A 14,717-nucleotide genomic window follows, 5' to 3' on the forward strand; every position below is an offset into this window, starting at 1 on the left:
TCTTTTTTCCAACTACATATGTGTGTGACTGTACTTTCTTCATATGCTTCAAAAAAATATAACAAAATCAATACAAAACCAGATATGACATCTAGTCTTCCATTAAAATACATTAAAGAGATATGCCAAAATATGTAAAACAATACCACTCTTCTATAATTTTCTTTTGGAAAATGTTATTTTTCACACAAATATATTATGTTAGCATTTAATATGTTTATTATTTTAAATAATTTTTAAAATTATGTTTTAATTTCTAATGTGAATATCAGCAGATAAAACCCATACAAACAAAAGCTCTTTAGAATCTTTTAACTTTTAAGATTATAAAGGGGTCCTCCAATCAAAACTACTGCTGTAGCTCATAAGCCTTCACTGGTTTGCTTTTCCTTCATATCCTTTCCCACTCCCATGATTTTACTGATGTCAGTTGTCCAGATTTAATCCCTTTTCAAAAAGGAGTATTTTACTAAGGTTGTATTGGTGGTATACTAGGAATAGTTGATGCAAAACATTTCTCCTAAAAGTTTATGACACACTCTTCCAACAATATATATAGAGATCAGGGAAATGTGGGCTCAAACATAGAGAGAAATGTGGCATAGAACATATGACAAAAGGGTAATTCAGTTCATCTTTGTTGGCAGTCCTTTTCTTTCCTTAGGTGTACTGACTTTTCTGTTGGGCTCCTTATAGAGCCTTGAATCTGCCTCTCTTCATTTTACCCAGTCTGCCTACTCTGTCTTTGCCTTCTTATGTAGAGAGTAGTGCCAAGCCACTTCTGTTCTGGGTACTGATGAAAATGTCTAAATCGTCTGACTCTTCATAATTCATTAGTCCTCCTCTGGTCAAGGTGTTTGGGAAAGGAAACTGGAGTGGAGAATAAAATGCTCTCTCTCCCTTCACCAGGTGATTTTTTCTCAGGGATCTGAGGTTGCTACCATTAAGCTACGAGACTTTTGAATCCTCAGTTCTGAACTAGTTTCCTGGTTTTATACAAGTCCCAAAGGGCTTGACCAAGTCCTTCAACCCATCTTAACATACTTCCTATTGGTCTTAGTTGAAATGTCTGGATTGAATTGGACATGTCCAAGCCTTGTTAACACATAGTTTACACCTCTAATTGATTCAATTGAGATTTGTTCTTACTTGGTAGAAGGTAGCAGAGCATAGTGGCTTGCCAGTTACCTCAAGTGGAATAGGGGTAATCTGATTGACTCAATCACTTCCACATACATACATGAACCAATAATTTGTATTAATGTCAAAGTTTTCCAAACACTTGTTCACAAGTGACATTGCATTTATTGCAACAATTAACACAGTCTCTTCAATGAAATCTACAATATTGTGAAAGAGATTGTTCCATCCATACTAGAAAAAACAGTGGATCGAAAAATCATTAATGAGATTATGGCATAAAACTGAGTCCATCTAATTGATCCTTCAACATAAGCTTCTTGAGCAATTAATACAGATAAATCTTTGGTTCCGCTCAGAACTGAATCATAGAGAGAACTGGGGCTAGATGACCTTCAGGATTGTACTGTGCTTTGAGTGATCCCAAACCTGTTTGCTACTACAAAAACTCATTTACAAAAAAATTTATAATAGTATTTTTTCCAGTTACATGTAAAGATAATTTTTAACATTCATTTTTAAATAAAATTTTGAATTCTAAATTTTCTCCATCCCTTCCTCCCCTCTCCCCTTCCTAAGATTGTAAGCAATTTGATATAGGTTACATATTTGCAATCATGTAAAACATTTCCATATTAGTCTTGTCATGAGAGAAGAAACAGGACAAAAGGAAAAAAAAACATGGAAAAAAGTAAAAATAGTATGCTTTGATCTGCATTCAGACTCCATCAGTTCTTTCTCTGGGTGTAGTTAGAATTTTCCTTCATGAATTTTTTGGAATTGTATTGGATGGTTGTATTGCTAAGAGCTAAGTCAGTCATAGTTGACCATCGAGCAGTGTTACTGTCACTGAGTACAGTGTGTACAATGTTCTGGTTGTGCTAACTTCACTTTGTATCAGTTCATATAAATCTTTCCAGGTTTTTCTGAAATCTGCCTGCTCATCATTTTTTATAGCACAATAGTATTCCATTACATTGATATACCACAGCTTGTTCAGCCATTCCCCAATTGATGGGCAGCCCCTCAATTTTCACTTCTTTGCCACCACAGAAAGAGCTGTTATAAATATTTTTGTACATGTAGGTCTTTTTCCCTTTTTATTATTTCTTTTGGATGCAGACCTAGCAGTGGTATTGCAGGATTGGAGCATACACACATTTTGATTGCCCTTTGGGCATGGTTCTAAATTCTCCAGAGTGGTTGCATCAGTTCATAACTCCACCAATAGTGCATTACTGCACTATTTTTCCCACATCCCCTGCAACATTTATCATTTTCCTTTTCTGTCATATTAGCCAATCTGATAGGTATGAGGTGGTACTTCAGAGTTGTTGTAATTTACTTTTCTCTAATCAGTAGTGATTAAGAGTATGTTTTGATTGTAGATAGCTTTGATTTCTTCATCTGAAAATTGCCTGTTCATATTCTTTGACCATTTATCAATTGGGAAATGACTTGTATTCTTACGTATTTGACTCAGTTCTCTATATATTTGAGAAATGAGAACTTTATCTGAGATGCTGTAAAAATTGTTTTCTAGCTTTCTACTTTCCTTCTAATCTTGGTTTCTTTGGAAAAATGTATTTAACACCAGTATTCTCCTGGTGGTATTTGTTTTTGTCTAGACCTCTGATTTTATCCATGTGGGGAACTCCAAGTATGGAAGCTCCTTTAAGTGATACAGATAGACTACTTATCTGTAATTTATATTTTTAGTTGCCCAAGATACTGTGTGAGGCAGGACTTGAAACCAGGCTGTTCTGACTTTAAAGCTGGTCCTTTATTGACTGTGCCATTATGCCTCTAGTGATGCTATAAAGGGGTGGGCTCTAACACATTGGAAAATTTTTCTATGGAAGGTTTGCAGGAAAATATAGACAAGAATAATATAGAATAAAATGACATGGTTGGGTTGTGATTTACATTGGTGGAAGGAGTATCCATGCTGATAAAATGGCAGATCTTTTAAGTATAATACATTTCATATAAATGAAATTTCATATAAATTTCATAAATATAATATATTTCAAAGTATATATAGTATAGCTTCACTTACACTTCACCAAGATGATCTTGGCAAGATGAATGCTAAAGTACAACATATATAATAAGACATCACAAAGTTGAAATAATTGAGGAGGCTAGTCTGACTTGTTTCCCCAATAGAACATAAAATCCTCCAGTACAGAGATTATTTTGTTTCTGTCTTCTTCAGCATCTAGCTCAATTACTTGAATGTAGTAGATATCCAATAAATACTTGTTGGGCTGAGGTGAATTAGTAGAAATTCTGAAGTATAGAATATTTGAAAAAATGTAATTTTATTATTTTCAAAGGTATTAAAATGAAGAAAGTGGTTTTAAAGCTTATCATTCTTACTGTGATTAAATGGCACAATATGTAATGAATGTAAAGGTGCTTTTTTGATTTCTTTTTTTAAAAAAATATTTAATTTATTTAATATTTTTAGTTTTCAGCATTGATTTTCACAAGAGTTTGAATTACAAATTTTCTCCCCATTTCTCCCCTCCCCCCACTCCAAGATGGCATATATTCTGGTTGCCCCATTCCCCAGTCAGCCCTCCCTTCTGTCCCGCCCCCCCATCCCCTTTCCCCTTACTTTCTTGTAGGGCAAGATAAATTTTTATGCCCCATTGCCTGTATATCTTATTTCCTAGTTGCATGCAAAAACTTTTTTTTTGAACATCTGCTTTTAAAACTTTGAGTTCCAAATTCTCTCCCCTCTTCCCTCCCCACCCACCTTCCCTAAGAAGGCAAGCAATTCAATATAGGCCATATGCGTATCATTATGTAAAACCCTTCCACAATACTCATGTTGTGAAAGACTAACTATATTTTGCTCCTTCCTATTCTATCCCCTTTTATTCAATTTTCTCCCTTGACCCTGTCCCTTTTCAAAAGTGTTTTTGATTATCTCCTCCTCCATCTGCCCTCTCTTTTATCATACCCCCATTTTTATCTCCTTCCTCCTTCTTTCCTGTGGGGTAAGACACCCAATTCAGTGTGTATGTTATTCCCTTCTCAGGTCAAATCTGATAAGAGCAAGATTCACTCATTCCCCCTCACCTGCCCCCTCTTCCCTTCCTACAGAACTGCTTTTTCTTGCCACTTTTATGTGAGATAATTTACCCCATTCTATCTCTCCCTTTCTCCCTCTCTCAATATATTCCTCTCTCATCCCTTAATTTGATTTTATTTTTTTAGATATCATCTCTGCATATTCAACTCATCCTGTACCCTCTGTCCACACACACACACACACACACACACACATCTCTCTCTCTCTCTCTCTCGTCTCTCTCTCTCTCTCTCTCTCTCTGTATATATATATATATATATATATATATATATATATATGTATATGTATACATATATATGTATATATGTATGTATGTATGTACGTATATTCCCTTCATCTACCCTAATACTGAGGTCTCATGAAGTATACACATCATCTTTCCATGTAGGAATGTAAACAAAACAGTTCAACTTTAGTAAGTCCCTTATGATTTCTCTTTCTTGTTTACCTTTTCATGCTTCTCTTGATTTTTGTGTTTGAAAAGCAAATTTTCTATTCAGCTCTGGTCTTTTCACTGAGAAAGCTTGAAAGTCCTCTATTTTATTGAAAATCCATATTTTGCCTTGGAGCATGATACTCAGTTTTTCTGGGTAGGTGATTCTTGGTTTTAATCCTAGCTCCATTGACCTCCGGAATATCGTGTTGCAAGCCCTTCGATCCCTTAATGTAGAAGCTGATAGATCTTGTATTATCCTGATTGTGTTTCCACAGTATTCAAATGGTTTCTTCCTGGCTGCTTGCAGTATTTTCTCCTTGATCTGGGAGCTCTGGAATTTGGTGACAATATTCCTAGGAGTTTTCTTTTTGGGATCTTTTTGAGGAGGTGATCTGTGGATTCTTTCAATTTCTATTTTACCCTCTGGCTCTAGAATCAGGGAAGTTTTCCTTGATAGTTTCTTGAAAGATGATATCTAGGCTCTTGTTTTGATCATGGCTTTCAGGTAGTCCAATAATTTTTAAATTATCTCTCCTAGATCTATTTTCTAGGTCAGTGGTTTTTCCAATGAGATATTTCATTCCTTTGGTTCTGTTTTATAATATCCTGATTTCTCCTAAAGTCACTAGCTTCCACTTGCTCCAATCTAATTTTTAAGGTAGTATTTTCTTCAGTGGTCTTTTGGACCTCTTTTTCCATTTGGCTAATTCTGCCTTTCAAGGCATTCTTCTCCTCATTGGCTTTTTGGAGCTCTTTTGCCATTTGAGTTAGTCTATTTTTTAAGGTGTTATTTTCTTCAGTATTTTTTTGGGTGTCCTTTAGCAAGTCATTGACTTGTTTTTCATGGTTTTCTCGCATCATTCTCATTTCTCTTCCCAATTTTTCCTCTACTTCTCTTACTTGCTTTTCCAAATCCTTTTTGAGCTCTTCCATGGCCTGAGACCAGTTCATATTTTTCTTCGAGGCTTTTGATATAGGCTCTTTGACTTTGTTGACTTCTTCTGGCTGTATGTTTTGGTCTTCTTTGTCACCAAAGAAAGATTCCAAAGTCTGAGTCTGAATCTGAGTCCGTTTTCACTGCCTGTTCATGTTCCCAGGCAACTTACTTGACCCTTGAGTTTTTCGTGGGGGTATGACTGCTTGTAGAGTATAGAGTACTTTGGCCCAAGCGTGAGGGGTTGTGCTGTTGTTTTCAGAGCCATTTCTACACAGCAAGCTTTGCCACACCAGCGCTACTCCTCCACCAAGAACCGCCAACCCAGACCTGACTCAGATCTAAGCTGGCTGTGCACTCCTGCTTAGATCTGCCACTTAATTCCTTCCACCAGGTGGGCCTGGGGCTGGAATCAACTGCAGGTGTAGCTCTGTAAGCAGCCTCAGAGCTGCATCACCTCTGCTGCCCCCCGGGGTGGTGGCCAAACCGCAAACTCCTTTCACTCTGTCTCAGCAGCTTTTCCCACTAACCTTCTCTGTTGTCTTTGGTGTTTGTGGCTTGAGAAGTCTTATAACTGCCACAACTCACTGATTCAGGGTGCTAGGGCCTGTTCCGCCCGGCTCCCAGTCTGGTTGGTCCGAGCGCGGCTTATGCTGGGCTCTTCTCCGCTGCACTCACAGTTCCATGTGCTAGACCTTACCCCATGACCATCTAGGCTGTCATGGGCTGGAGCCTTGCTTCCCTCTGCTACTTTGTGGGTTCTGCAGTTGTAGAATTTGTTCAGAGCCATTTTTATAGGGGTTTAGAGGGACCTGGGTGGGAGCTTATGCAAGTGGCTGCTTTCCAGCTGCCATCTTGGCTCCACCCTCCCCTCCTCTGCCGGAAAGGTGCTTTAACATCTCAGAATTCATTGCTGTCCCCAAAAGTGAAGACAAGTTTAGGAAATCCTTGATCTTGAGGTTTTGATTTGAAAAGACTGTTGGTTTTAGGCTGTGTTTCACTTCTTTATGTGAAATTCAGGCATTATACGCAACCTCTAACTCTCTCCAAGCTTTCTTTCCTTGGGTTGGGATGGTTACCCAGAGGGGAACCACGATACTGCTCTTAACTCATTCTCCTGGGCAACTATTTTCACAACACTATAGCTAGTGAGCCCCGCACCCGCATTGGTGTATTTCCCATCAACAAATCAGCCACAAATAATTAATCTTAACCAAAACATTTACTAAACGTTTACCAAACCAAACATATGATATATACATAACATTTCACCCATAAACCTCAGTTATACTCTCTCACCAATGTATACAGTGTGCATGGGGAGAATGGGCTCACAACCAGAGTCCCAGGGTAGTAAAGGACCCATATAGGGAAAACATGTGGCCTGAGCAATTTGCAACTCTGGAATTAGATTTCATTGCCCTCTTTCTGACTTAAGAACTGTCCATAAAAGTTCTTTGATGAATGTAACTTCTGTATTGAACAGATTTTTACACTGCTAAACTAAACTGATCGCTCATGTGCTTCACTGACACCTCACTAGTCAGGACATCATAGCTGGATTGTTGATCCACTGAACCAGTTCTCTGCTTCCAGGTTATTTTCAGCTTTAGGCTTAACTAACATCTTTCAGCTGAAGTAGTGTTTTGCTCTTTTAGGAAAAGGCATTGATCTTTATCCTAAAGTTGGCCGAAGCAGCTTGAACTCTTCTCCTTTGCAGGATTCTTCTCTACCTCTCAGTAATAACAGGTGATGATACAGAAAGTATCTTCTAGCTTAGGGGCTTCTCCTCAGCAGCAATTTTTAATAGAGAGCAATGTCTATAAGTTTTCAGTAGCAGGTTGCAGTAGAAAGTACTCTAGCCTCTCATTGGTCAACCAGTCTGCCCAGCAACAAATGATAGTGCCAAGACAGTTACAGTCTCACTTTGACAGATTTGAAACCTGTTCTTTTTCCTCTTTTTTCCTCTTTTAACCTTTCTTGGTTCAGTAGATAGGTCCTTTCTACAATTAACCCCACCTTCATTTAAAGTTAGATGGTTAGTAACCAAATCCTTATGTTCTGTTTATAATCAAGTAAGTAATATTTGTCCCATAATCGTAGAACAGTTCTGGTGTCCATGTTTCCTCAGTTATTAACCCAGAACTTCTTTTCTTCATATACAAATCACTGAAGCCGAATGTATTCTCCATTCACTCTGATGTGCTACGGCTTGCCATATGTTTTTTTTTTAATTTATTTAACATATTTAGTTTTCAGCATTGATTTTCACAAGAGTTTGAATTACAAATTTTCTCCCCATTTCTACCCTCCCACCCACTCCAAGATGGCATATATTCTGGTTGCCCTGTTCCCCAGTCAGCACTCCCCTCTGTCACCCCACTCCCCTCCCATGCCCTTTTCCCTTCTTTTCTTGTACGGCAAGATAAATTTCTACACCTCATTGCCTGTGTATCTTATTTTCTTGTTGCATGCAAAAACATTTTTGTTTGTTTTTGAACATCTGTTTTTAAAACTTTGAGTTCCAAATTCTCTCCCCTCTTCCCTTCCCACCCACCCTCCCTAAGAAGTCAAGCAATTCAACATAGGCCACATGTGTATCATTATGTATAACCCTTCCACAATACTCATGTTGTGAAAGACTAACTATATTTTGCTCCTTCCCAACCCATCCCCCTTTATTGAATTTTCTCCCTTGACCCTGTCCCCTTTCCAAAGTGTCTGTTTTTGACTACCTCCACCCCCATCAGCTCTCCCCTCCATCATCCCCCCCATTTATTTTTATCTTCTTCCCTCTTCTTTCCTGTGGGGTAAGATTCCCCATTGGGTATGTATGGTATTCCCTCCTTAGGCCAAATCTGATGAGAGCAATGTTCACTCATTCCCCCCCCATCCGCTCTCTCCCCTCCTCCCACAAAACTGCTTGCTCTTGCCTCCTTTATGCGAGATAATCCACCCCATTCTATCTCTCCTTATCTCGCTCTCTCAGTATGTTCCTCTCTCATCCCTTAATTTGATTTTATTTCTTTTAGATATCTTCCCTTCATCTTCAACTCACCCTGTGTCCGCTCGCTCTCTCTGTCTCTCTGTCTCTCTCTCTCTACATATATATATATATATATATATATATATATGTATATATACACACACACACATAGATATATACATACATACACATTCATCCGTATATATACATAAACATATATGTGTGCATATTCTCTTCAGCTACCCTAATACTGAGGTCTCATGAATCATACATGTCATCTTTCCATGTAGGAATGTCAACAAAACAGTTCACCTTTAGTAAGTTCCTTGCAATTTCTTTTTCTTGTTCTTTTTCTTGATTACCTTTTCATGCTTCTCTTGATTCTTATGTTTGAAAGTCAGATTTTCTATTCAGTTCTGGTCTTTTCACTGAGAAAGCTTGAAAGTCCTCTATTTTATTGAAAATCCATATTTTGCCTTGGAGCATGATACTCAGTTTTGCTGGGTAGGTGATTCTAGGTTTTAATCCTAGCTCCATTGACCTCCGGAATATCGTATTCCAAGCCCTTCGATCTCTTAATGTAGAGGCTGCCAGATCTTGGGTTATTCTGATTGGGTTTCCACAATACTCAAATTGTTTCTTTCTGGCTGCTTGCAGTATTTTCTCCTTGATCTGGGAGCTCTGGAATTTGGCGACAATATTCCTAGGAGATTTCTTTTTGGGATCTATTTGAGGAGGCAATCGATGGATTCTTTCAATTTCTATTTTGCCCTGTGGCTCTAGAATATCAGGGCAGTTCTCCTTGATAATTTCTTGAAAGATGATATCTAGGCTCTTTTTTTGATCATGGCTTTCAGGTAGTCCAATAATTTTTAAATTATCTCTCCTGGATCTGTTTTCCAGGTCAGTGGTTTTTCCAATGAGATATTTTACGGCTTGTCATATGCAAATGAGCAACTACCATCTCAGAACTATGAGTAAGACTTAGCTCAGTAACTATATCTCTCTGAACTCTAAGAAGACCTATATTCTAGAGTCTTCACATACTTTATCAAAAAATTTTTTCTGTAAAACTTGGACTCAGTCAAAAGGCCTCACCCAAGGACCTAGAAGGCCCCACCCCTGTGGCCTAGACAAATGGATTATACAGGCAGACAACTCAGCAACTGCTTTTTCTCAGAAGCAAATTTAAGACCCAGACAAGAGGGTCATCTTCCACAGGAAAACCTAAACAGTGTCGTGGTAATAAGTTATTTGGAATAATTTGTAAGTCTTAATAAAAATGAAATATGGCATATCACAAATCCTGGATAATAAGGTACAGATTAATGTGGTTCTCCTATTTAACTATGTCCTTTTCAAGTCAATGGAGGACTGACTTGTCTTACAAGCTAGATTTTTGCTTACTGTATTGTACTTCTTACATAGCATTACATAGTCCAGTGTCCCCTTTAATAAATTAAGGGAGAGAGACAGTGAATTTCCAGTAGTTAGGTGAAGATTGAAGAATAAAATTCAAGTGAATGAAGTTGTTATGTCTTTTAGGGTTTGGCTAGGTTGGTGTAATTATAATAGAATTGTATATAGAAATTATCTGCCTTGATGCAAGAAAAGCCTCACCTACATAGTATTGGTACTATTTTCTCCTGTTCCTAAGTAAATTCTACATTAAGGGAGTCTCTTTGGGAGGTAAGGGGAGCCTAGGAAATAAGTAGAGATTACATTATAAACAAATGGAGGCAGCAGCCAATGTCCTAGCAACCCACTTTAAATCTTTCCTAAATACCTAAACCCCTAGCTACTGCTATGGAATGGTAGGAAAATATTAGGCACCTATTGCAGTGCCTTAGTAGATACTTAATAAATATTTAAGTTGAATTGAATTGACTTTGGTTCTAAAAGCAAGTGCAACTTGTGTTTATGGCAGATGCCAAAAGAACAAGAGTCATTAGGTGCACATACACCCTAGCTTGATAGTATTCCGACATGGGTTGGGGGGCAGAGAGGGCAGAAGGAATTAAAACCAGACAGCTACCTGTATCTCATTTCCAAAAACTGGAAGAAATGCCTGAAGGGTTCTGCTGTGGCTAAGCCATAGTGACCAGAAGCGCTCAGCCATCCCTCACTGTTTTCATTGTGGAGGGAAATCCCAAGGTGTTTGTTTAGCTGACTTTTCCATTGTTGGCAGCTGGGAAGATTATACAATAATTGCAAAATATTTGCTAAATTGAGGACTTAGAGTAGAGATTTGTCCTTTGGAAGGAGTTGATAAACTGTTGAATAGGAATTTAATTCATGTAACTGTGTTTCCCTAGTGGACTTAAGGCAATTTTGCTCACAGCTTGCCTGACAGTTACAAGTTTACTGAAAGGATCCTAAATGTCAGAGTTTTAATGTATGCCTAATGATAGTAATTAAGTGCTGAAGTTAGGATGCTAGACGGTGAGGATGCATGTTATCCTCTACCCTTTTTTCCTTACAGTTATCAAGAAGTTTTCTTTGTGAAAAAAAACCCAACATTTTCATAAGATAACAGATTTAAAGGTGGAAGTGAACTGAGGTGATCCAGTGCAATCCTCCCCCTCCAGTTTTACAGATGAGGAAACTGAGGTCAGAGAAGTAAAATGACTTACCTAAGAACACACAGTTTGTAAGTGTCAAAGGCAGGATTAAACCCCAAGTCCTCTAACTTGAAATATAGCCCTCTTTCCACTATACTATCTCCCTATCCAAAGCATTTATTTGAACCTTCTTCAAACTTCCCTGTGAGACAGGTACTATAATATTAACATCTCCATTTTACACATGAGGAAACAAATAAAATTCCTTGTGCATGTTTTTTTTTCACTTTTTTGGTTATCTGATAGAGTATCATCTGATTCTGTAGTCGGGAGTAATGAATATAAAAGTGTAAATTAGGGTGAAATATTTTTGTGTATATTGGAGTGTATTTAGCTATGATTTTAAGAGTGCATTGTGTGGTTGAACATACAGGTTAAAAAGTAGAAAATGGCTTACACATTAGCAGTTTTACTTTTAAGGACTCTTTCTGTGATAAAAACTAATTCTTGTGAAAAAAATACTTAAAGTGATATGTAAATGTTAACTGTTATTACTAGTAGTACTACTAGCCTCTCCATGGAGAATCTTTCCATACAGCTGCCCTTTCTTTTTGTCTTCTGATTTCTTTTATAGTGTTTATGTGTCCAGATTGATATGACTTCATTCCTCCAGTAGTATGTCAATTACTGTTATATGTAGCTTCCTCTACTTCTTTTTCTGCCACTGTCTCACTGTCGCTGGAGAGGTAGAAATACAGGAAAGGTAATTTTTTATTTTATTTTATGAGTTGCTATGGTGAAAGAATTCAAGACCCATTGGTCAGTCTGCTGGTATTTGAGTTTCTCTGCACAGTGTTTAAAATATAGTAGGTACTTAATTATGCTTTTCAATAGATAGATTGATTGATTAACTAGGTTATTTCTTAGAAAGTAGACAGGGTCTCTTGCTAGGACTTCATCTGAAGTCTCTCCATCATGGTAGAACTTGCCATACCTCTGTTCCTCTGACATAATCCTTGAGAAGCCAGGATCACCACTATACTATGATGAAGCATCAGAGTAGGACTTTGTGTTGGGCTACATAATACTCCACTTACAAATGAAATTCTCTTTGTAGGTAAAAATATATATATATATATCTGAATAAAAAAAATACAGTGGCCTAGATTACTTAAGACAACCTGATGAATCTCAGTAACAAAGCATCAGGTACATCTTTAGATTCCCCCTAATGGACTCTGTTACTTTTGAGAAAAGACAGACAGAATCTCAGGGTCTAAGAGTTTTGAAGGACCCCAAAGATCATTTAATCCAACCCATACATGACCAAGATTCCTCTTTATAACATCATTGACAAAATAGTCATCAAGAATGCTGCGGGTGTTCCTTTTTATTTTAAAATGATTTTATTTATATCTTGTTCTTTTTTTCTATCACTGTAGCTTTCCCCCATATCCTCACCTTTTCTCTCCCAGAGAGCCCACCCATATAACAGATAGTATTTTTAAAGACAAAAAAAGAGGAAAACTCAGCATGATTGCTCATATTCTGGCCTTTTCAGTGTAACAGTATACACTGAGAAAGTCTGAGAATATATGCAATACACAATAAATGTGGAACTCCTATCTCTTCAAAGGGGTGAGGTGGAAATGTCTTTTCATATCTCTTCTTCACAACAACCAATACTTGTTCTTTATAATTTTAATGTAGGAGTTCTTAACCTGCAGTTGATAGATTTCAGGCGGTCTGAAATAGAGAATTTGCATGGGGAAAAAATCATCTTTGTTTTCACTGACATCTAATGGAAATATAGTATTCCCTCCCATTAGTTAAAAAGCATTCTGAGAAGGGCTGCACCAGACAGTCAAAAGGGTCTGGGACACAAAGAAGATTAAGAATTCCTGTCCAGTGATTCATTTAGTCTCCTAGACACTGTCTTGTAATGAGCTGGCTTTGTGCAACAGAACTTGTAGCTGTGTTTTTCCATCCGTGTGTCTATTAACAACCTTATTAATGTGTATCATCTTACTATTCAGATTATGTACATGGAGCAAGCCTACCATATCTCTGTGGAACTCTGTAGTTACATATATGAACATTCACTAGCTTGTCAGTCAATAAATATTTAAGTACTTGTGTGCTGTTAAGTACCATTGTACAAATTGCTGGGTATACAAATACAAGTAAAAAGAAAGATGGTTCGTGCCTACAAGGAACTTATAATCTAATGGGAGAAGACAACACATTAAAAGGGATGTGAAAAGTGGGAGTAGTGTTACTTACATGGTCCAGAGAATGAGGAATGGCTGATTTGGGCCCTTGTCCAAAGTGGAAGTGCTGGGGAGAACTCACCAATGGGAGAAGAGGGCCCCAACAATGAAAGGGGAAAGCAGCCAAGTCGTGAAGTCCAGATAATGAAGGGTGGCTAGTCTGGGACCTTCTCCGAAATGGAGGTTCCAGGAAAAACTCCCCATTAGGAGAAGGGACTCTCAAGGATTCAGGGAGAAAGTAGCTAAGTCATCATGGTGGTAAAGTCCAGAAAATGAGATGCAGAATATATAAACTGAAGCATAAGTTTTGCTTTGAATCAGAAGTTTCAATTTTTGTAATTATGGTTTGAGTATGTTTTTTGGGGGTAGAGGGGACATACATAGAGCAGTCAGACCAGATAAAACTAGAACTTTTGGTTAATGTTCAAATTCATTTTGGTGGCAATTTTATGGTAGGTAGAACTAGAGTAAGTCTCTTTAAAAAAACCTTGACAGCATAAAAAACTTAATTAGTATTTTTCATGTTAATGTGACCAAATTTGAGGATATTCTAATGTAAAACTAATGAGCTTTTATATTGTTCTAAAGATAACAAAAGTTAAATGCTCCTTCCTTTGATAATTTCATCTTGCTAGAATAAAAACAAGTAATAATTGTAATAGTTTCTTTGATGTGACTGGTATAATTGTATTCACTTATAAATGGAAAATGTATCTGAATTTGTAGGTGGTGACAGTGGACTGGATGGGTTAGGAGGACCAGGTGTACAACTTGGAAGCCCAGATAAGAAAAAGCGGAAAACAAATACTCAGGTAAATTGCCATTTAAAAAATTTTTACTCTCATTTTCCCTTTTTGGTTTCATAAGGTTTTCAATTAGAAAAGAAACTAGACATGGTTAAATATTTCCACCATTCTTCAGATCCTATCATGATTCTTTCTTGACTAAATTTTTCACTTTTCATCGAATTATTTTTTGTGCCCTATAGACATAAATATCGAACTAAAGACAGGAAACCTTGGCAGTTACTGAAAAATCCTATGCCATATATTACTAAGTCTTTGCTGTTTTCAAATCTGACATTGTCTAACATCCTAATAACATCTATATTTCAGATAAAATAATACTTTAAAATATATATTGGGAAGGTTTCATTTGAAGTAATTTTAAAGTAACCTATTATAATACTTAGGTATTATGGAAATCATATGTACACAAAGTAATAGAGTAGGCATCCTTTGCTTATATAATATGCTGTTGAAGCTATATAGTTGAAGACTTAGGTTT

At 37.2% G+C, this 14,717-nt stretch overlaps 1 protein-coding gene across 1 annotated transcript in view; it reads left to right on the forward strand.

The window, feature by feature from the left end:
• Window positions 1-14,717, forward strand: part of PYGO1 (pygopus family PHD finger 1) — a 35,474-nt gene that overhangs the window by 12,861 nt on the left and 7,896 nt on the right. Inside the window, exon 2 of the mRNA XM_036735109.1 lies at window positions 14,157-14,242. Within this exon, the coding sequence (XP_036591004.1) occupies window positions 14,157-14,242 (86 nt within the window). The remainder of the gene's footprint in view (window positions 1-14,156; window positions 14,243-14,717) is intronic.

The sequence above is a fragment of the Trichosurus vulpecula genome, chromosome 8, assembly GCF_011100635.1.
Source record: "Trichosurus vulpecula isolate mTriVul1 chromosome 8, mTriVul1.pri, whole genome shotgun sequence".
Taxonomy (NCBI): Eukaryota; Metazoa; Chordata; class Mammalia; order Diprotodontia; family Phalangeridae; genus Trichosurus; species Trichosurus vulpecula.